A 23,604-nucleotide genomic window follows, 5' to 3' on the forward strand; every position below is an offset into this window, starting at 1 on the left:
ATGAAAAACAAATGTGTTTTACTTCCAGTGAGAGAACTGATACTCTCTAAGTGCAAATTAAAATTGTTTTCTCTCAATTATTTTTTGCTTTTATTGATATGCTAATATGGAAATGTTTTGCATGGTTTCACATGTATAATTGATATTATTACTGTTTGCCTTCTCAATGGGTAGTGGGATGGGCGGTAAAGTCTAAAATTCAAAATTTAAAAAGAAAATTATCTCAAAATAAATAAATAATAAGTATGTACATTTTTAAATTTAGAGAAAGAAGCAAAATGAGCTAGTTCTCCAAGCAGAGACAATATTTCAAGTTTTCAGCCCTCTTTTGAAAATGGGACACCAATTGTTAGACAAGATAAATCTCAGTTTATTTCAGCATGGCTATCTACTCATGGCAGGAATTCCCTTGAGCCCTGAACAGACCAATATATTTGGGGTGGGTGTGATATCATGGCATCTTCTGGATCTGCAAAAGGAGGGAATTCCAGGAGCCAAGATATCACGTAAGGGGCAGAGAGGTGGCCAAAATGAAGAGAGTGTTTATCCCATGCTTAAGAATTGAGAGGAAGACAATCCATGAGTGCCCTACAGTGGCCATTTATGATTCTGGGAAGAGAATTCACTAAAATGACTGTGGAAGAATAGTGGAATATATTTTTACAGGCACCCATTTTAGATCCAGAGTCATCTTTTCCAAGCCAATCAAGCTAAGGACTATGGTATATTTTCAATGCAAGGAAAACCTATCTACACTTAGCATTGAAACTAGATTTCCTATTCCCCTTTCTTTTCTCCATTTTTATGAAAAGAGACAGATTGAAATTGTTTTCTCTTAAAACTAAGACCAAGATGTGTAAAATTGTCATTCTAAAAATTAGAGATTGCTATAGATGGTGAGAATATGAACAGATCAAAGGCTATGTCTTGTGCTGAAAGTTTCTAAGTTAGATAAGTACTATGGAGGGTGTACTTTATTTGAAATCACATTTTAAAACCAGAAAGAACTTAAAGATCAAGTAGCCAACCCACTCATTTTTCAGATCAAGAAACTGAGAAACAGTAAGATTAAGTGACTTGCTCAGGGTCACTCAGCTAATAATGTTAGGGGGTGGGATTGAAATCTAAGTCCTTCTGACTGGAAGCCCAAGGAAAATAAGAGGCAAATAAGGCCCAGAGTTGGGAATCAAATGCAGGCCATCTGAATCCTGATCTCACTCCCTTTACATTATTCTATACTAACATGCTGGCTTTCAGAATATACCCTTAGATTCATAACTTCAACCAATTTCCCTATGCTTCCTATAGCTGTAGGACCTACAAAATCCATTTGTGAAGCATGTAAAATGTGCTAAAGCAAAAACAAGACATGGTAACATCCAATGTCCTTAGAGAAAGATGCCATTATATACACCAGACAGTGTTTATTGAGGATGGCATTTAAGAAGGAAGTTTAATTCTAAAATTAAACTGATAAGAGTATCTGGTTGGTTCCTCCTAGTTAAATCCCAAATATCAACAATTCAGAACACCTGACTTTTAATACTGTTAACAGAAACAGGGTTAAGAAGGTCTATAGAGGTCACTCCAATCCATAGCTAAGACTGTAACCTTATCTACTATACCCACGCACAATGGGCTGGCGGTCTCTGCTTAGACCTCCAGCAATCAGTGATTCTCTAATTCCCAATGCAGCTCATTCCCCTTTTAAAGGATTCTAATGACTATGAAGTCCCTCCTCACTGAGCTAAAATCAATTTCCTGACACTTCTATCATTGCTCAGTCCCACCTTTTCAAGGCAAGCAAAGCAAGGCTCATCATTCTTCCCAATGACAGGCTATCAATTTGTAGAAGTCAATTAACAGTCCCTGACAGTGATGGATTACTGATTTCTATATGGTAAGGGATATAATTCAAACCACCACAGTTCCCCCATTCTTCCTAGACCCGCAAATAAGATTCACAGATTCGGCCGGAGTAAAGATAAGAGCAAATTTTCCTACCATGGGCTATATTTGCCTGAAAGATAGTTGGAAGACCTGCATATTGTGACTTGGTGGAACCTGGCGGGTAAGAGTTGAAGCCTTGCCCAATCTGTCTTAATTCCAGTGTATTTCCTCTGTTACTAATTTCCTATTTAGCCCATATATAGTTTGCTTGTATATGGGGTTTTTGTTGTTGTTGTTGTCTGATCCCATTAAAATGTGAACTCCTTGAGGGCAAAAATTCTCTCTTGCCCCCTCCTTCCCTCCTTCCTTCCTCCCCTCCTCCTCCTCCTCCTCTTCTTCTTCCTTCTCCTCCTCTTCTTCTTCCTCCTTCTTCTCCTCCTCCTCCTCTTCTTCCTCCTCCTCTTTCTTCTCTCTCTCTCTCTCTCTGTCTCTCTCTCTCTCTGTCTCTCTCTCTCTCTCTCTCTCCTCTCACTTCTTCCCCCCCATCTCTGTCTCTGTCTTTGTCTCTCTCTGTGTGTCTCTCTGTTTCTGTCTTTGTCTCTGTCTCTGTCTGTCTATATCCCTCTGTCACTGTCTTTCTCAGATTCTCTGTCTGTCCCTCTGTCTTTCTCTGTCTCTCTGACTGCCTCTGTTTCTGTCTCCCTGTCTCTTTTTGTGCCTTTGTCTCTGTCTCTCTCTGTGTGTGTCTCTCTGTCTCTCCCTATGTCTCTCTCTCCTCCTCTCTCCCCTCTCCTCTCCCTGTGTGTATTTCCAAAACAGCACAGTGCCTGGTACATAGTAGGTGCTTAATAAATGTTTCTTTTTTTTTAATAAATGTTTCTTGATTGAAACCTTACAGGATTCTAGAACCCTGAAGTTAAAACAGACCTCAGAGATCAATCATGACCTAGAATATGTATTCTACTCATGACATCACTGAGAATTGTAGGCCTCCAAGGATGGCTAACTCTCTTTAGACTTGTGCATTTTCAGATCTCTCTAATTGTGAGAAATTTTGTCTTTCCAGCAAGGCAACCCTAGAATAGTGACTAGAAAACATTTGGGTTCAAATATTGCCTTGAACACATATTAGCTGTAAGATTTTAATCAAGTCACTTTCAATGGAATGGCTCCAGACCACTGGAATTTCTTTATGGAAAGTTCCCTACACAAATAAAATCATAGGTGTGATCCAGGGGAAAAAGAGAGGAAAAAATCTGCTTTATTTAATTAAGATCATAAGTAGATCTAGGAGGGACCTATAAGGGGCATCCGGATGGCACAGTGGATAGAATATTGGGATTGGGATCAGGAAGAGTTTAAATCCAGCCTCAGATACTTACTAGCTGTGTGAACCTGAACATGTTATTTAACCCTGTTTACCTCAGTTTCCTCATCTGTAAAATGAGCTGGAGAAGGAAATGGCAAACAATTTCAGAATACCTTTGCCAAAAAACATCAAATGAGATCCTAGACATGTTCAGACAGACTGAAAAATGACTGAACAACAACAATTTGGTTCCCACCTACCTTTCCAGTCTTTTCTCACTTTGCTTTTCCCACTCCCTAGAAGCAGTGGTATCAACTTTAATATATATAGTTGCCTGCTGGCTACATATTGACTTAAAAAACACAAATTAGCATTTTCTCTTCAGCACTATATATTTATTTCTTTTGTCAAATATTTCCCAGTTCTATTTTAATTAAACATTTCCCAGTTCCATTTTAATCTAATTTGGACTGCTCTGGTGGGGGCGAGGGGGGTGTTGCAGAACTGTTTATAATCCATAGGCCAGAATTTGACCCCTGAATAGCACACCTAGTCAAACTGGCCGACTTGATTTTCTCGATGCAGCATTTTATCCCCCACCCATGGGCTTTAACCTCTCCCTTTGTTAACTATCTCAGTCTTGACATGTGCCTCTATCATCCTTCCTCCCCCTTTAGATCTTTAGAGACCTTCAGCTCACTTCTTGTGCCATCATGGGCAAAAAATTTTCCTTGATTTTTTTATTCATCAGAGCTTTCGTTTCTCTTCAATGATGTATCTTCCCAGAAGAATGTAACTCCTTAAGAGGAGACTGTTTTCTTGTATTCTCAATACTCAGCTTAGAGGAGAGGCTTTCGAGGCAATGTCGTATAATGGATACAGACTCCAAGATCCTAGATTCAAATCTCCCCTTATATTTACTACCTTTATGATCTTCAAAAAGTCACTTAGCTTTCTTGGGCCTCAGTTTCCCAGACTGAAATGAGGGAGTTGACATCTGACATCCTTTCCAGTCCTAGAACTACTATCCTAATAGATAATCCCTACATCAGGTAGGTAGGGGGTATATCTAGGAATTGAGCCTCAGTTTCCTAGACTGAGGGGGTTGACTTCTGACATCCCTTCCAATTTAGGAACTACTATCCTAGTAGATAATTCCTAAATCATGTAGATAGGGGAATTTGAAGTCAGGAAGATGAGGCCAAATCCATGCTCAGATATTTACTGGCTATGTGACCCTGCGTCTCAGTTTCTCATCTATAAAAATTGGTGGGGGGAGATTTGATGACCTCTAAATTTCCTTTTAAGTCTAAATCTGTAATCCTGTGACCACCCACAATAGAATCACCAAGCTCCAAATTTTTTCTTCCTCTCCATTAGCTGGAATGATCAGAGAAGCAGGGAAACTTCTGTCCCTTCCCCTCCACTTGCCCCAAAACAAATTCTACCCTAAAATTGTTCAGGGCATTGTTTGGGTTAGGTGGATGAAAGTCCACTTTCCCTCGGGGACCACAAGGGATTCATTATTCAGAATAGAGACCCCTCTTTCATGTAAATGATGCTCTCCATCGCTTGGTCTTCCCCATTGAATGATGTAGAGGAGACCAGAGGGGACTGATTCAGGCAAGAACCTTTTGTAGTTATAGATGACAAAGCTTCTGCAATTAGCTAACAAAGCCGAGGGGAGGGAGAGCAGACTCAATAGCACTGGGGGCAATTTCTTTTGGTCTCCCAGCAATTTTTTGATAAATGCTGGTAGCCAAGGGTTTGGACACCCACACAGAAAAAAAGGAAAAGATACAGTCTCTAGGCAATCCTTTCTCATTCTAGGAAAATTAGAGATGGGGGAGCAGAGCCTTTAGAGTTTGCTCGCCTTTCTTGCCCAGCTGGGAGGTGAGGGACACTTACTGTCTGTAGTTGTAGGCGATGTCAGCAAATTGTTTCCGTCTGGCCCGGTACACAGGATCTTTAAAACCCTAAGGAGAAAAAGCATCATGTTTAGGATTATGGGATTGTAGTTCTAGAATTTCAAAAACTCTCAAAAGTCTTCTATTTTAATCCCTGGATTTGACAAATGAGACCCGGATAGAGAGAAAGGTAGTGGGTTGCAGGGCTTAGATTAGAACCCTGGTCCTCTGATATTTCTCAAAAACACTTGGGAAGAAACAGTATGATGAAGTGTCAAATAAGAGAGAGAGACAGAGACAGAGAGGCAGAGGCAGAGAGACAGAGAGAGGAAGAGAGAAAGATAGAGAAAGACAGACAGAGAGAAAGAGATAAAAATAGAGATAAACAGAGATAGAGCAATAGGGAAGAAGGAAGGGAGAGACAGAGGCAGGGGAGACAGAGAGACAAAGACACAGAGACAGAAAGGCAGAGGCAGAGAGAAAGAGAGAAGGAGAGAGTGAGAGAGACAGAGACAGAAAGAGATAGAGACAGAAAAATAGAAATAAAGAGATGGAGGAAGGGAGGGAGAGACAGAAAGAGACAGAGACAAGAGACAAACAAGAGACAAAGAGGCTGAGGCAGAGAGACAGAGAGAGGGAGAGGGAGATAGAGACATAGAAAGAGAGAGAAAGAAAGAGAGAAAAAATAGAAACAGAGAGAGAGGAAGGGAGGGAGAGACAAAAAGAGACAGAGAGCAGAGATGGGGGGAGACAGACACAGACACAGAGACAGACAGACACAGAGAAGCAGAAGCAGAGAAGCAAAGACAGAGAGAAAGAGAGAGGGAGAGAGAGATAGACAGAGACAGTCCTTCAGCACCTTCCACATGGATTATTACAACAGCTGCTGGAGAACTGCCTGCTTTAAGCTTCTTCCCACTCCACCCCATTCTCCATTCAGCCACCAAAGTGATCTTCCTAAAGCCTAGGTTTACCCCATGTCATACTCTCCCATTCAATGAACTCCACTAGCTTCCTATTACCTTGAGAATCAAATATAAAAATCCCATCCAGCCTTCAAAGTCTTCTATAACCTGGCCCCCTCTGACTTTCTGGCCTTCTTCCACCTAACTTCCCCCAGACCCCAGCGACCTGGGCTTCCTAGTTCTACCTTGAATATTACCCTCCATCTCTAACTCAGAATATTCTCAATGACTGCCCACCTTGGCTGGACCTCCTTCCTCTCTCACCTCTGCTTCCTGACTTCCCTTGAGCCTTAGCTAAATAGTCTGACCTTCTGCAAGAAACCTTTTCTGATCACTCTTAATACTTGTGCCTTCCCTCTACTGACTATGTCCAATTCATCCTTTCTACAACATTTTTATACGTAGCTGTTTGCGTGCTGTCTCTTCCATTAGATTTTGAGTTTCTTTAGAACAATCTTTTGCCTTTCTTTCCATGCCCAGTGCTTAATATCTGGTACATAGTAGGTACTTAATAAATGCTTTTCGATGGATACAATGAATGGAAGTTGTAAAACGGCAGATTGGGGCTCATAAGACCCAAAGAGCAAAGCTGTATATACGCAGGGTCACCTGTCATTGGAGATAGTGCTTTGTCCCTCATTGGAATTCCTTCAAAGAAAGATTGGATGATCACTTCCTGGGGATGTTCTAGAGGGAATTTATGACAAGGACTAACCAGGATGTCTCTGATGTCCTTTTTCCTTAAGAGTTTGCCCTAGATAGGACCTGTAACTTGAATATGGCAATTCTGATATCATGATACATCCAGGGAAGGACAATTCAATCTGTAGTCATAAACCCTGAATACAAATCCTACTCTTGTCATATAACCCTTGGGCAAGTGACTCCTTTGTTAAATGAAGGGATTGGGCTAGATGATTTCCACGCTAGAAATTTATCTTAGCTTCCAAGAGCATCACTGTGTCCAGTTCCTGACACATGGAAGATTGAGTCAATAAACTTGATAGATAATAATAGCTGTACAGTGCCTGCCTCTAACAGGTTCTCGGGGAAGGACTCCCTTGGATGCTTCTTGCTTCAGAAATCTGGGGTTATTTAAGGACAGAACAATCAGCTTTGTAGTTAAATATTATTTTCATTTTAGAAGTTATGGTCCCAGAAGGAAACAGACAGCCTGCACCTTGGACTATCAGGAAACTTCACACAATGCAGAAAGAACCAAATGTCCCAGAAGGGGGAGGTTTTGAAATTGTTTGTTCCAGCAGGACCCCCTTGGAGAGGCCTCTTGTGACTTAATGGATGGTTTGATGTTCCAGGACATGTTTTTCAACTTTTGGAAGCATCTTCTCCTCTCAACACACACACACACACACACACACACACACACACACACACACACATTGAATGACCCCTTCAAACAAATTCATAGGGCTGTAGATTTGGGTCTGGAAGGGATCTCAGAGACTGTCTTATACTACAAAGAGGAAAACTGAGGCCCAAAGAGATGACAGGATCATACTTTTAGAATTGGAAGGGACCTTAGAATTTATCTAGTTTAATCTACTCATTTTGAAAATGAAAGAAATTGAGTTCCAAAGAGCTAATTAAATTATAGACCTAGAACCTGAAGGGACTTCAGTCCATCTGGTCTAACCCCTCATTTTACAGATCAGGAAATTGAGGCACGAAGTCACGCATCCCAGTAGATATCAGAGGTGGGATTTGAATCCCGAATCCTTTATGTTCTTTTTTTTTTTTTTTACCATACAACCATATTTCCTCCCCACTTCTGTTCTTTGACAATTATGCTATATTGGACTTGAATTCCATCCTCAGTTCTGCTCCCCATTCACTCAATGTCCTCAGCAAAATCAATGATTGGCCCTCGGTTCCTTCTTCTGTAAAATGAGCATCTTTGGACTCAATGATCTCTAAAGTCCTTTCCTGTCCCAGAATTCCATGACTCTGATGCACTGAACTGAGAATACCATCAGATTGAGTGGAGGATGAAGTGCAGTCTTTACAAGAACAGTTGAATTTGGGGACTTCAGTAAAGTGAAAGGTTTAATATACTTGATTCTGATGACCTTACCTTCCCTTTCTTTCCTTTAGATGTGGATTCTTAACCTTTACTGAGAACCCACCACCTCCTGAGTCCACCCAATTCCAGTTCTAATTGTTGGCAGGGTTTTCCTGGCAAACCTACATGGGCATCTTGATAACTTCTTCTGTATCTCTTTCTTTTCCCTCCTCTTTCCATTTTTTCCCTTTTCTTCCCCTTTCCCTTCCTTTCCCTTCCATCTTCCTTTTTTCCTCCCCCTTCTCTTCCTATATTTATTGTACATTAGTACAGCATCATGCAACGAAAAGATTATAATGGATTTATATCAAAGAATGGGTTCAAATTCCCTCTCTGTCACTCATTGCCCACAAATTCCTAGGTAAGTGACTTCATCCCCCTTGATCTCAGTTTCCTCATCTGTGAAAGAAGAAAACTAGTGTTCTCTCTCCTAAAACTACCTGGTATTTATTTTGCATATATTTATATATGTGTCTGTTGTATCTCTCAATAAATGTACACACAAGTGCACACATACACACACACACACACACACACAGACACACACACACACACACAAGGTTTTTCCCTGTACTTATTGCAAACAGTTTCAAGAGTTTCATTACAGAAGAAACTGAACTCCTCAGCCCTGCTTTCAAAATAAAAATAAAATAAAATAAAATAAAAGAGTTGGATGGTCTGAGAGGTCTCTCCCGGTTATAAATTCTATGATTATTGATTGATTATTTCAGAGATGAATACGAGTGAACAAAAAGTAGGCTTGTCCTTTTATTTCCCCTTCTTACCTGACTATGGTCAATTTATTCTGTGCTGTTGTACGTCTGTGGGACTAATTAGGATGACAGCCCCAAGCCTAGTATAGAATCCCTAGAATTGGGAGGGATGTCAGAGACGATTAGGTCCAACTGCGATGACCAAGGATCCCCTTTATAGCAGCCCCCAAAAAGGTGGCATCTAACCTTTGCTGGGGACCCATAGCTCCAGAGTCAACCCATTCCACTTTGGGATTGTTGGGAAAGTTTTCACAAAGTCTACGTGAGTTTCATAGTGGTTTCGTTCATTGTTCCTAGTTGGGTCTTTGGGGCCCGAAACCAGCAGGTTTCCTCCATATAACAGCCTTTCAGATCCTTGAAGCCAGTTCTCACATCCCCATTTAGTTTCTTCTCTGGGCCTGATTTTCCCTTTCCTTTGGTCAGCAGGACAATTATTATGGCTCTGTGGGACCCCAGGTCTTCTGTCACCCACAGGGGCCGCAATAAGAAGGGAGTTAGCTGTACTTGGTGAATGACTAATCACCCTGTCGCCATTTAAACTAATAGCGGCAATTTCAGCAGGCACTGCATGGGATTTATTTATAATTGCTCCATCTCAATTAAACTAATAGCAGCAATTTGGACTGCACAGCATGGAACTCAGTTTATTTTGACAGGAAAATAAATTGTTGGGGAAGAGCAGGGAGGGAAGGAGCAGGCATATTGCAGTAAGATGCAACATGATTTAAACACACACATGCACACACACACACTCACACACACATGCACACATACACATATCACTAAAGGTTTTTTCCCATCAATTTTATAAACAGTTCCAAAAGTTTCATTACAGAAGAAACTGGACAACCAATCAAATGTTCCAAGCTCTGCCTTTAAAATAAGGACAATGGTAGGAGTGGTGGAAAATAATTCTTTCTGCCCTATTAGGTGGAAATAGACATTCACTGTTATTGTTCAGTCACATCCAACTCTTCACAACTCCACTTGGGGTTTCTTGGCAGAGATAGTGGAATGATTTGCCATTTTCTTCTTTGGCTCATTTTACAGATGAGGAAACTGAGGAAAACAGGGTTAAGTGACTCACCCAAGGTCACACAGCTAGTGTCTGCCAGATTCATATTTGAACTCAAGAATATGAGTCTTCCTGACTCCTCATCACCTCATAACCCAACTCTTATTTGTTAACTCACCAAATTAATGTGGCTAAGACCAGGGGTCCCCTCACCCAAATGAACCAACCAGTTCTGTTTTAGTTCAGAACAATCAAATGCCTAATCATGGCCAGAGGTAACATTTATCCAGGAAAAATAACAATACTATCTCATTGTTTTTATAATTTTAATGACTTGGTGCTAGAATTACATCTAAGAATTAGGGGCCCCTGATGGTATCCATGGTGGTCAGATTTTTAGACATCCAAAAATTAAGAGAAGCAGGATTATGGTGTCAAGACAAATAGAAAAACTAAGCCACAAATACATAAAGATCTTGTGGGGCCACATACTGACCTAGTGTTAAAGAGTAATAATATCTATTTTTATTGTTTATTATTATATTTATCACATTTTATATTTTATTTATATTTCATTCATTATGTGTTGTTTGTTTTATAATATTTCTCAATTATATTTTAATCTGGTTCAGACCACACCCAGCAGTGTCAGAGACCCTGCTGAATTTTGTGTTTGACTCCCCTGGTATAGTAGATGGAGTTAGACAAGAAATTAGGAAGATTTGGTTTCAAATCTCACTTCCTATTCTTAGAAGATATAAGGCCTCCTGTAAGTCATCATCTTTGTAAATCACATCGGTACTCATCTGTAAAATGGGAACAATAGTCCCCGTAGTACCTCTCTCCCAGTGTCATTGGAAAGCTCAAATGAGATAATGTATGCAAAAAAAAATGCAAATCATATTACAAGCTTATAAAGTTTCCTTAAAGTGCTTGAAATGTCCATGGTTGTTAAGAATATGAGAATGCCTATTTTACTTTAAAGGGGTATGTGTGTATGTGTGTGTGTGTGTGTGTGTGTGTGTGTGTGTGTGTGTGCAAAATCTATTTTTTCCTTCACTACCATTTTTTAATCCATAGAATTATTACTATAAGATTATGACCTGAAATAGTAGATGTATAATAAATGTTTGTTGATTGATTGATAAAAAGGAATTCAAATTGACTGTGTAGGGAAAGCTCAGCTTTACCATTTCAGGGAATCATGGAGAAGATGGGAGATTTTAGTGGAATCAACAATGGGATAAGGTATCCTCCCCCCCACAAAAAAAATAAATTTAAGTGAAGTACAGTATCATGAACAAAGGAGATGATGGTCCCATTTCCCTGACCTGGTTTTGTGTTCAGATCTGGGCAAAGATTGTCCAGAGGAAAGCAATCAGGATAGTGAAGGGTCTTTAGGTGATGAGGAATAGAGGAAAGAACTGGGGATTTTTAGCCAAGAGAAGAGAAAATTAGAGATGGGGAAGGACAAAGAGGGAAAGGAAATAACCTCTTAGAAGAAGGTAAAAAGGACTCTTTTCTAGAACTCAAAAGGCTGTGACAAAGATAAAATAACTTTTTTTTTTTTTGCTTGGCCCCAGAGTATGGAACAAGGCGCACAATAGCTAGCATTTCTATAGACTTTAAGGTTTACAAAGCACTTTTTGTATGTAAACTCATTTGGTAGCTCTGAGAGGTAGATGCTATTAATATCCTCCCTTTTAAATATGAGAAAGCTGAAGCACAGAAAAGTTAAGTGACTGATTCAGGATCATGTAGCTATTAGATGTCTAGGATAGGATTCAAACTGAGGACTTCCTGATTCCGGGCCCTTCACTCTCTCCATCTCACAATGCTAACTTTGAGGATGGACTTTGCAAATAATCCAATTTAGACTTGATGATGGACAATTCTCCAAAAATGGAATATGCCCCCTCAAAAAAAAAAGAGTTCCCCATTACCAAGTGTCTTTGAGTAAAGACCCACTGATCATCAACTGGAATTATGGGAAAAATATATCTCATGGAGAGAAAGGTGGATGAGATGGCCCCCAAAATGTTTTCTGGTTTGGATCTTATGAGTCTGTGGTATAGTGAGAAGGCTGAATTAGGTCTTAGAGGATATAGTCAGATCCTTCTTCTTGTACTTAATCATTCAACACCTCTGAGACTCAGTTTCCCCATCTTTAAAGTGAGAGGTCTGAGCTAAAGCCCATCTAAGCTTCCCTACAGATCCCCAATTCTAAGGCCCTGACATCTAGAACAAGACTTGTCAAAGAAGAGTTATTCTATTCTCTTTCTGTTTCATTTCTCACACTGGGTCAGGAGCAGGGGGAAGACTGGGAGAGCCCTTTACCCTCCATGAAGAGAACAAGCCCTTCTCCAAGTGAGTGGGCTAGAGGTCCCAATATGAAATATAAGTCATCTTCCAGCTCCAGCTGCCAAGACTCGGGGTCAGGATGGGAAGAGAGATCATATTCAGCACAACAGAGATCTTGGAACAGGGGGTCCTTTTGGAAAGAACACTCCTGCTTCCCGAACTAGGGTTTTTCCCCCCATTTCACACATTATAGCTGGGACCACATGCTCTCATGTGAAGGGGCTTTGAGGGTGCTGAGAAACACCCAAGAGGGTTTGCCTTGTCCTTGGACTGCATTCCCCAAATCTGACTTAAATCACAGGAACACCACGAGCCTGTTGACTACTCTTTGTGGGGGGAATCAGTGTACCTGATAAATTTTATTTTTTACAATAAAATATTCATGGTCCTTAGAGGCCAGGGAAGTCAGAGATGCTGGTTGGATTTTTTTAAAAGAAAGACCAACCAGATTTTCAACTGACTATATCTGTACCCTGGTAACACAAAGGTTACCAGAGGAAAATATGGACTAGGGGTCCTTGAAAATTCTTCAAATCCCCCTACCCCTGCCACAACAAGTGAAGAAGGATATTAGAGAGGAGGAGAATGTGAAATGGGAAGAAACTGAGACATTTAGGAAAGCAGAAGCAAAAGTGTAACTCAGGTTAGAGTTGGGGTTCAGATCAATCATGTAATATAGTAGAAGACAAGATCATTGGGATATTACTCCTTCATACATCTTTAAGCTTCTCATTCTGACATGTGAAGAAACTGAGAGAGGGTAGGATCTAGACTCTAGATTCTAGACAAAACTGAATGGAGTATTAACTCTGAATGAGTTTGGACAAACAAGTTCCTTCCTCTCTCTGGGCCACAATTTTCCTCATGAAGGGAGGAACTGGATAAGCAAAACTTCAAGGTCCCTTCTAAATCTAAAACTTATCCAGTGCCCCCCATATAGTGGGTGTGTAATATATATTTATTGATTGATCTATCAAAGATAATCTAATCAAGGCAAGGCTCAGCTTGGGTCAGGTTTCCTTCTCCATCAAGAGCTTCACACAGTCTAAAGAGTAAAAGGCCTCCTCGTTGATTTGGCTAAAAAGTGCCCATGATGTCCAGTGACTGGCAAACTTTCACATCTCAGATGTTCTCCTTTTATTTTTCTAGGAGAATTCAAGTAGCACCAACTTTCCCATTGGCCACTGAATACTAAAGAACTTAGGATCAAGGTACATTACCCTTTCTATGGCACAAACTCCCAACTCCCAGCATTTGCATTGTCCCCTATGTCTAGAGTGCTCTCCTTCTTCATCTCCTGGCTTCCCTGGCTTCTTTTTTAAGTCTCTGTTATTGTCTCACCTTCTGCAAAATGTCTTTCCCAGTCCTTTTTAGTCTAAACCTTCCCTCTATTTAGTATCCCAATTTCTCTTGTCTTATTGTCTTATGTTATCTCCACTATTAGACTATGAGTTCCTTGAGAACACAGGTCTTTTACCTTTCTTTGTATCCTTAGTGATTTAGCAGTGACTTAACCCAGGTATACAGCAGATGTGTAATAAATGCTTGTTGACTAATATGCCCCTTGTCTGTTACTGCACCAAACTGATCGATACAATATTCTGAGTATTTATTTGCAATTTGTCTGAAGATAAGGCATCCTAGGAAAGCTATACTGGAGGGTTCTATGCATTCATTGAATTAAAACCTCATTTGAGGGTTCATCATTAGACCTGAGTATAATTTTAAAAATTCAGTTTCTAGACTCATTTTCAGTCATATTTATCCTTTTCCAAGTTGTTTCACTTTGTTGCATGAAAGAAACATGACCCCTTATTTGCTTAAGTAAATGTTAAGGAATCTGGAAGCAGTCAGAACAAAGGAGGTTTTATGTTAATGTTTTAAACAATTTGAAAATAAAAGAATGAAAACAAACATAAAACTCAACTCAAGTCCTACCTTCTACAAAAAGGTCCTAAACCAATTTTTGTGCCATGGGCAACCAAAGTGAAATGGATGGCCATCTTTCTCAGAAAAAAAAATGTTTTTAATAAGAAGGCAGTATTAAATTTCAGTTTGTTGTCGAGTTACTTAAGTCATATGTGACTCTTTGTGACCCATTTGGAGTTTTCTTTCTTTCTTTTTTTTTTTTTTTTAACTGAGGCAATTGGGGTTAAGTGACTTGCCCAGGGTCATACAGCCAGGAAGTGTTAAGTGTCTGAAGCCAGATTTGAACTCAGGTCCTCCTGTCTTCAGGGGTGATTCTCTATCCACTGCAGCACAAAGCTGCCCCTCTTCACCTATTTGGGGTTTTCTTGGCAAAGAAACTGGAATGGTTCATCATTACTTTCTCCAGCTAATTTTACAGATAAGAAACTGAGGGTTAAGTATTTACACAGAGTCACAATTAGTTAAGTGTCTGAGGCCAGAATTGAACTCATCTGAGTCTTCCTGATTCTAAGCTCAGCACTCTATCCACTGTAGCGCCACCTACCTGCCCAAATTTCATTTAGAAATAAATAAAAATAAAGTAATTATTAGATTTAAGTAAAAATAAAGTAGTTATTTTTCCTATCCAAATTCATAGGTCTTATGACATCTCTCTGTGGATTATGGATCCCTGATTAAAAAATCCTGTTCCATATGAAATCTTTCTTTGTTTTCCCCCAACAGCTAGTACCTTTTCCCAAAAAACTACCTGGTATTTATTTTGTATATGTTGTCTCCCTCAATAAAATGAAAGCTTCTCAATCGATCAATTGTTGGATTATTATCTTTATTTGTGTCTACAGTGCCTGGCACACATTGGAGGGCTAAATGCTGAATGGCTGGTTGATTTATCTCTGAAATCCCTTCCAACTCTAACATTCTGAAATAATTCCCTCTACTCACAGATTTACCAGCAAGTAGGTTAACAGTATATTTGCAAGAGAGATGATGCATATAAATCAACACACACACACACACACACACACACACACACACCACCGAGTCACAAAATAGTCAAGACAACTCTCTGATCCTTGGGGGAAGGGGGGAATTTCTTCTCCTAAGGACCTATATGAGTTTCAGGATTTTATTGAACTATAGATTTCTATTCGAATGGGATCTTAAAGATCTTAGAGCCCACTCCCTTCACTTTAGGTGGGAAAAATAAGGTCCAAAGAGGTAAAGAGTTTTGTAAGTAATCATTGGTTAAATCAGGATTTGAACCTAGGCCTTTGCAGGCTGTTCTCCTTTAAGAGGAAAATACTTGAAGTTACCAGAGAGTCCTTTCACCCTTTTTCTTTTTGATGATACCCATCTCCTAATCACTCATTTGATTCATTCAATAGTACTTTTGTAAGTCAAAGTCCTTTTAAAAGAAAAGCATTTGGTAGTGATGGAAAGCTGAACCCTCTCATTTTACAAATGAAGAAAGAGAACCACAAGAAGATGAAGTCTGGAAAGAAGGAAGAAAGGTAGGGAGGGACAAAAGAAAGAAAGAAAGAATAAATAAGGAAAGAAAAGGGAAGGAAGAAAGGAAGAAAGAAAGGAAGAAAAAAGAAAGAAAGAAAGAAAGAAAGAAAGAAAAAGAAAGAAAGAAAGAAAGAAAGAAAGAAAGAAAGAAAGAAAGAAAGAAGAAAGAAAGAAGAAGGAAGGAAGGAAGGGGGAAGGGAGGGAGAAAGACAGGAAAAAAGGAAGAGAAAGAGAAAGAAAAAAGAAGGAGAGAGAGAGGAAGAAAGGAAGAAGGAGGAAGGGAGGAGAGACAGAAGGAAGGAAGGAAGGAAGGAAGGAAGGAAGGAAGGAAGGAAGGAAGGAGGAAGGAAGAAGGAAGGAAGGAAGGAAGAAAGGAAGGAAGGAAGGAAGGAAGGAAGAAGGAAGGAAGGAAGGAAGGAAGGAAGGAAAAAAAGAAGGAAGGAAGGAAGAAGAGATGGAAAGAGGAAGAGAATAATAGAAAAAAAGGAAGAAGGAGGAAGGGAAGGAAGTTCCCAATTTAGGAAGTGTTCAACTTACTGGGTGATCTGCATCCAGTTCAGCCCCATAGCTGAGAATCTGGTTGGCGAATCTATCAAGTTCTTGGATTGTTCTTGGGAACCATGGCACTGCAACACAAAAAGGAAAATATTTCTTTTAATCCAACTTCCAGGCTTTAGTATCTTAGGCATGGCCAAAAGAGTTTGGAAACCTTTTCATGTCAATCATTCATGAAAGCAGAGATAATGATAACCCCTATCCATGAACACTACAAAAATGTGCACGGGTATTCTTGAAAGCACATCAGAATTTCTTTTTTTAAACAGCTGCCCCATTGTTTTTCTTAATCTAATATTAAAATTTCCCTACTAATGCTTCACTCTCGATGCTTAATCATAGCATGATGCAACCCCGGGCTCTTGGGAAATATTCCTATGGAAAACTAATTACTAACTGGAAAGGCTTTTCAGTATAGCACTAGAAATAGACCATACCTCTTGTCATCCAAGAACCACCCTAGCTAAGTGTAGAAAAGAGCCTGACCAGGAAGGAGTCTGGCCATGGGGAGATGAATTTGGGAACCGTAGCAACGAAAAGAGAACTTTTATGACTTAATGACTAGTAATGACTCCTATTTTGGTTAATGTTAGGAATACCCATAGAATCATCGATTTAGAAAACAACAAGATTTTAGAGATCATAGAGCCAACTCCTTCATTTTATAGAAGAGGAAACTGAGAAGCAAAGAAATTAAGTGACTTCCCTGAAATCACAAAACCATTGTCTAAGGCAGAATTTGAATTCAATCTTTCCTGGCTTCATGTTCAGCATTCTTCTTACTATACCACAATGCCTCTTCTCACTGATAGAACGTGAATCTTTCCAATAGAATTCATTTTACAAATGAAGAAACAGAGACCCAGCTGGTCATATAGCTTATAAGTGGTAAAGTTAAGGATTTCTTAAGCTAAATTCAGAGTAAGTCAATCTTATCTATGAAGCTTCATTTCCCCACTACACCTTAACAGAAGGCCTCCCTTTCCACCAACATATCTTCCCATTGGTTCCCTTTAATGATCTCCCTTTCCTCTTTTCTTTTTCAACACCTATGCCCATTTCAAACCCCAAATGTTTACCTTCAAAGATGTCTGCCTTTGTAATCAGAGAAGCAGTGTTCAAATCCTCCCTACAGTACTTTCAATTTATAAGTCATCTTACTTTGCTGGACCTCAGCTTGCTCTTCCATAAAATGAAAGACGAAAGAAGGGAGGGAGGAAGGGAGGGAGGGAGGAAGGAAGGAAGGAAGGAAGGAAAGAAAATGAAAAGGTTAGACAAGAAGGCCTCAGAGACCAACATCAAAGTCATAATCCTTGGACTACTCCTCTCTCATTTTCCAAATTCCGTGGATCCACATCGGGTCTTATATGAAGTCTTTCTTGATTTCTCTATTTTACTTATGATTTTCAAAATTTACATCAGTTTCTATTTTATCCATAAAGTCTTCTTTGACTTCTCTAATCCACTATAATTTTCCCAGCCCCAACATCTTGGTCCAGAATAAATGCCACTAGAGTAGTTTGCCATTAGTTTCTTCAGCCCATTTTACAAATGAGGAACTGAGACAAATAAGGTTGGGTGACTTGCCCAGAATCACCTGTCTGAGGACATATTTTAACTCATGAAGATAAATCTTCCTGATTTCATACTAGATACTTTATCTACGACTATATCCATATATATAGTGGATACTATATATCCACTATAGGTGGATACTACTATCCACCTAACTCTCCCTATATACACGTACGATCTGTGGTCAAAGGAAGGCCCAAAGCAGATACAGATTAACAAAAAGTTTTCAGTCCAGGACTAAATCTGCTAAAGTATAACAGACACAGATAACTAAATATCAATTGACTATTCTGACCTTCCATATTGCTGAAAGCATTGCATGGAGAAACCCAGGTCAAATCCTATCTCAGATACTTCTTAGTTGTGGGACCATGAGCAAGTAACAATCTTTTAAAGCTTTATCTCCTCATCTATTAAATGAGAATACTAATATCTGTAGCACTTGAAAAGTTATTATGAGATTTTATATATGTGTGTGTGTGTGTGTGTGTGTGTGTGTGTGTGTGTGTACATAAGCATTTAAAATACTAGAAAAGTCCATTTCAATTGTTGTTACTATTAAAAAGGCATAAAGAAAGCAGCATTAGAATTCTAGAGAGATTCAGAGCTGGAAGAGACCATGGAAGAAACAAAGTTTAATCTCTTTTATTTTACAGCAGAGGAAACTGAGATTCAAAGAGGCAGTCCTGACACAGTGGATTCAAGCTGTGAAGCTGGTAAAAACCAAGGTTGGAGGCCACCTGGTTCAACCTCCTCATTTTATAGAGGAGAAAACTGAAATCCAGGGGTCTTGGAGGTCATCTAACTCAACTCTCTCATTTTATAGTGAAGGAAATTAAAACCCAGATTAGTAAAGTGATTTATCAAAGGTGAAACAGGTATGAAATGATTATTTATTTAAAAAGTGAGAAATGTATGTTCAGAAATTGCTTAAATAATGTTATATTATCTGATAAATAAAAGTACATATATAGAGAGAACAATTTAACACAGATATTATTTATATTACATACACTATTATATATTATTTACATATACAATATATAATATATACATATAATCACCATGACTAATATAATGTCATTGAAGTAATTATGATTATATATATATATATCTTGCCTGGAATCACATATTACTAAGTATCTTGAGGTCATATTTGAACTCTGGTCTTTCCAACTCCAAACCTGATGTTCTATCCACAATGTACATCTTAAGCTTCCATATTTTAATGATTATATGATAATTTTCCATATATATTTGTGTCTAATGGTAGCCATCTCTAGAGTGGGGGTAAATGAAGAAAAAAGGGGGGAAAGGAAATTTGCATGACATTTGTATATTTGAAGATGTGGTTAACAGATTTGCAGCTTCATGTGCAATCATGCATTTTATTGTTACAGAAATGCTTATTTTATTCCCTAAATTATAAATAAAATAATTTTATTCCATAAATAGAAATAAAATAATTTTTTAAATTTAATTTTTTTTAATTGCTTAAAGAAATATGCCTCAGTTTCCTTATCTGTAAAATTGGACTAGATGGTCTCTGATGTCCTTTCTATCCTTAACCCCCAATTTTAAACGTCTGATTCTGAGTCTATGACATAGGTTAACTGTATAGTGTCTGACTCTATCTATGTGACTCCATTTGGGGTTTCTTGGCAGAGATACTGGAGAGTGTGCCATTTCCTTCTCTAGCTCATTTTACAGATGAGGAAACTGAGGTAAACAGGGTGAAGTGACTTGCCTGGGATTATAAGGCTACTAAGTATCTTGAGGTCATATTTGAACTCCAACCTGGTGCTCTATCCACAATGTACATCTTAAGCTTCCATCTAAAGCTCTGATCCCATGTAAACTCAGTTGGGTTAAGGCTTTGGGGTACCTGGAATAGGGGAATTGTGTTTTCTTTCCATTAATCACCATCATTGCATCTGGAGCATATTGAAAGGGAATTGCCATGGACCACAGAGGGGTCACTTAGCCTATCCTATGTTCCAACCATGGGAATACTCATTGAGTCTCAGAAAAGAGCATTGGTGCCATCTAGTGGTCCACCTCAGGTAATTGAAACAGATGCTTAGCCATTGGGATGCTGTCTTAGAATCCAAGGGCAATGTATAGAAAGCTTATTAAAGAGACAGATTGTTTATCACAGAGAAATTCAGGGAAAATTCAATTTAAAAATCTCTGTTTCACAGAACTGGAAAGCTTATATGGGATGCGTGTTAACTCCTTCCGAACTTCCAGAGATCTACTACATCATCAACAATAAAAATAAAAACATCTATCATTTAAATATGGGCAACTAAGGAACACAAGCGATAGATCACATGATGGAGTCAGGAAAACATGAGTTCAAATCTAGCTCCAGATCTTAGGAGATGTATGGGCCTAGCAAATAACTTTACCCTTTTTGCCTCAGTTTCCTCATCTGTTGCTGTGAGGGGAGATAAAATTATACAAACTACTCCAGTATTTCTGCCAAGAAAACCCCAAATGGTATCACAGAAAGTCATACAATTAATAAGTTTCTGGGGCAGGATTCAAACTCATTTTCCTAAGGACAGGTCCAGAGCTCCACCCATTGCACCTGATGGGTGATTTTCTAAGCATTGGGAACTCCCAACAAATAAATTTTCCTGCCCTGCAATTTATAGTCTGAGAGATGAAGTGATTTGACAGTGATCATTTAATGAGTGTTCGAGTCAGGCGCTATGACTGCCTCTCTGCTGTCAGCGTATATAATCATGCCATTAATCATATCGTGTATGTATGTATTTAATCACCGGGAGTTGCCAGTGTGGAAACATCTCCCTAAATTCAGGGCAGTCATTCCACCTCAATTTGTCTCTCCCTTAACAATTAGTACAAAACCGATACATAGTAGGTGCTTTAAAAATATTTTTTGAATTGAACGTATTGAATTAAATCCCCTGAAGGAGCCAATCTCCCAAAATCTGGTTCAAATCCCAGCTCTGACAATTACTGTCTGTGTAACCATATATAAGTGACTTAGCTTCTCTGGACCTAAATTTCCTCATCTGTCAAAATGAAAAGACTGGATTGGACGGTCCCTAAGTTCCCTTCTAAGCCCAAGTATCTCCTCTGAGCTTTGAAGTTGGAATCTCCCCAGGAAATACATCACAAGTGCTGGCCCTGAAGTCAGGAGGACTTGAGTTCAAATCTGGCCTCAGACACTTAACACTTCCTAGCTGTGTGACTCTGGGCAAGTCACTTAATCCCAGTTACCTCAGCAAAAGAGAGAGAGAGAGAGAGAGAGAGAGAGAGAGAGAGAGAGAGAGAGAGAGAGAGAGAGAGAGAGAGAAATACATCACAAAATGACAATAACTTGCTTCTAGAACAAGATTTTTTATGGTCTTGATGTTTGATGGTCATGAATCCTTGCCAATCATTGGCCAGCTAAGACTGCCATAGCTCAAGCTTGTCACCTTAGGAACTGGGATCTAATAAATTAGGAGAATGCTAGAAAAGTCACATGATCTAGCAATAATAATAACAATATAATGTTATATAATATAATAATGATGTTTGTTAAGAATCTACTATATGTCAGACATTATGCTAAGCACTTTACAATTATCATCTCGTTTGATTCTCATGACAATTCTAGAAAACTTCATCTCCATTTTACATTTGAGGAAACTGAGGCAAAGAGAGGCTAAGTGACTTGCCCAGGGTCACACGGCAAGTAAATGCCTAATGCTGGTTTTGAACTCAGCTCTTCCTGGTTGTAGACTCTCCACTACACCACCTAGCTGCACAAAGCACTCCGGGACTTTTTCTTTTTAGAATATCCTTTGTATATAAAAATATAGAGATGTGAATTCTATTCCAGAAAACAAGATTATTCATAGCCAATTGAGTGACTAGACTCAAAAAGTCATCAGTCATTAATGAATCAGCATCTGCTTGAAAGGAAGTCTCCAGTGGAGTGCCACAGTGTTCCTGGCTCAGTGCTATTCAACATTTTTATCTATGACTTCAGTAATGACATAAGTACCATGCTGATAAGATTTTAGATGACACAAATCTAGGAGGGAAAGGTAATATACTAACTGATAGAGTCAGAGTCCCAAAATTGCCTTGACAGGCTAGAATGATGAGCTATATATGAAAAAGGTGACATATAATAGGAATAAATGTCAAGTCCTGATAGGCAAAAAGAAAAATAATTTACAAGCTAGGTGGTGCAGTGGTTAGAGCACCAGCCCTGAAGTCAGAAGGACCTGAGTTCCTGGGCAAGTCATTTAACCCCAACTGCCTCAGCAAAAACAAACAAACAAACAAAAATGGAATAGGGGAGAAAAGGTACATTATGATGGTATCTGTTATTGAACTATTCATGCAATAATACTATACTGTTAAGGCTATGAAAGCAATACTTTATGGCCTGGTTCATTCTTGGTTTGCTGCTTGACTTGTTCATATCTCTCCCTCTTGGGTATTTGTGTAATTGTTCAGGTTGCAGAATCACAGATAAAGTATTGGAAGGAACCTTAGACTTTAGAATCTAATCCACTTAGAGGATCCAACCCACTCAATTTTACAGAGAAGGAAACTGAGATAAAGTTCACGGAGATTAATCAATTGGGGCAGCTTGATGGTGCAGTGGACAGAGCACTGGCTCTGGAGTCAGGAGGACCTGAATTTAAATGTGGCTTCAGACACTTAATACTTCCTGACTGTGTGACCTTGGGCAAGTCCCTTAACCCTGCAAAATGTGTACCAAAAAAAAAAAAAAAAAAAAAAAAGGAAAAAAAATCAATCCCAAGGTTAAATGGGTGGAAAGCAGCAGTACAAAGCAGAAAATGCGGTCCTTTTACTCTGAATCTAGCTAGCTTTCCATCAAGATCTCTTCTTCCAATCAATCAGGCAATCACCAAATATGGTGTGTACCAAAAAAAAAAAAAAAAAAAAAAAGGAAAGGCTCCTGTCTTCAGGGAGCTTCTATTCCAATAATTAATTGCAATTCATTTACATATAAATAAATAATATTTACATATAAATTTATTTACATATAATTTTATTTATATACAAATAAATGTAAATAAATAATATTTACATATAAATATGTAAATAAATATAGTTTCATATGTAAATATGCTGACAAATATGCAAATAAAATGTGTGTTCTGTATATAAATAAATATGTATATAATATGGAAAAATAGATAAATGCAAGACACACAGTCGTTAAGTTAATTTGGATGGTATCGTCAGGGGGGTAGCCAGGATTTAGACATCGATAAATCATTGGGGGCACCTTCTGCCCCACAATCTTCATCCCCTTGATATAATAACCTGACTTAATTAGGGGAAATTAGAAACAAGATAAATATAAGAATGGAAGCTCACCTTAAAGGAAAAAGTATTGACAGTTGAGGGGCTGGGAGAGGACTCTAAGAGAAAGTGGGTTTTGACCTAAATTATTGTAGATCAGAGATTCTGATGGGGGAGAGGCTTGAGGCAGGTTGGCCAACAGAAGTCTACTGGAGTAGATTAGGACAGGGATGAAGATCTGAATTAATATGGTGGTGATGTGACAGAGAGAAGGGGCATTGGAGAGATCTACTGGGGTGAAAGAAACAAAATTTGACAACTGATATAATAACCTGCAATAACTTTGAGGGATGACTAGCTGGCACAGATATTATCATCTATATTCTATCAACGGGGAAACAGAGGCCCAGATGGGGTGAAATTATCTCATAT

General features: G+C 38.9%; 1 protein-coding gene across 1 annotated transcript in view; it reads right to left on the reverse strand.

Moving 5' to 3' along the window:
- PAH (phenylalanine hydroxylase) overlaps positions 1 to 23,604 on the reverse strand; it is a 68,673-nt gene that overhangs the window by 18,604 nt on the left and 26,465 nt on the right. The window contains exons 4-5 of the mRNA XM_051961246.1: positions 16,276 to 16,364; positions 5,108 to 5,175 (exon numbers count right to left, since the gene is read on the reverse strand). Coding sequence (XP_051817206.1) covers positions 5,108 to 5,175; positions 16,276 to 16,364 — 157 coding nt within the window. The remainder of the gene's footprint in view (positions 1 to 5,107; positions 5,176 to 16,275; positions 16,365 to 23,604) is intronic.

Source organism: Antechinus flavipes, chromosome 5 (genome assembly GCF_016432865.1).
Source record: "Antechinus flavipes isolate AdamAnt ecotype Samford, QLD, Australia chromosome 5, AdamAnt_v2, whole genome shotgun sequence".
Classification (NCBI taxonomy): domain Eukaryota; kingdom Metazoa; phylum Chordata; class Mammalia; order Dasyuromorphia; family Dasyuridae; genus Antechinus; species Antechinus flavipes.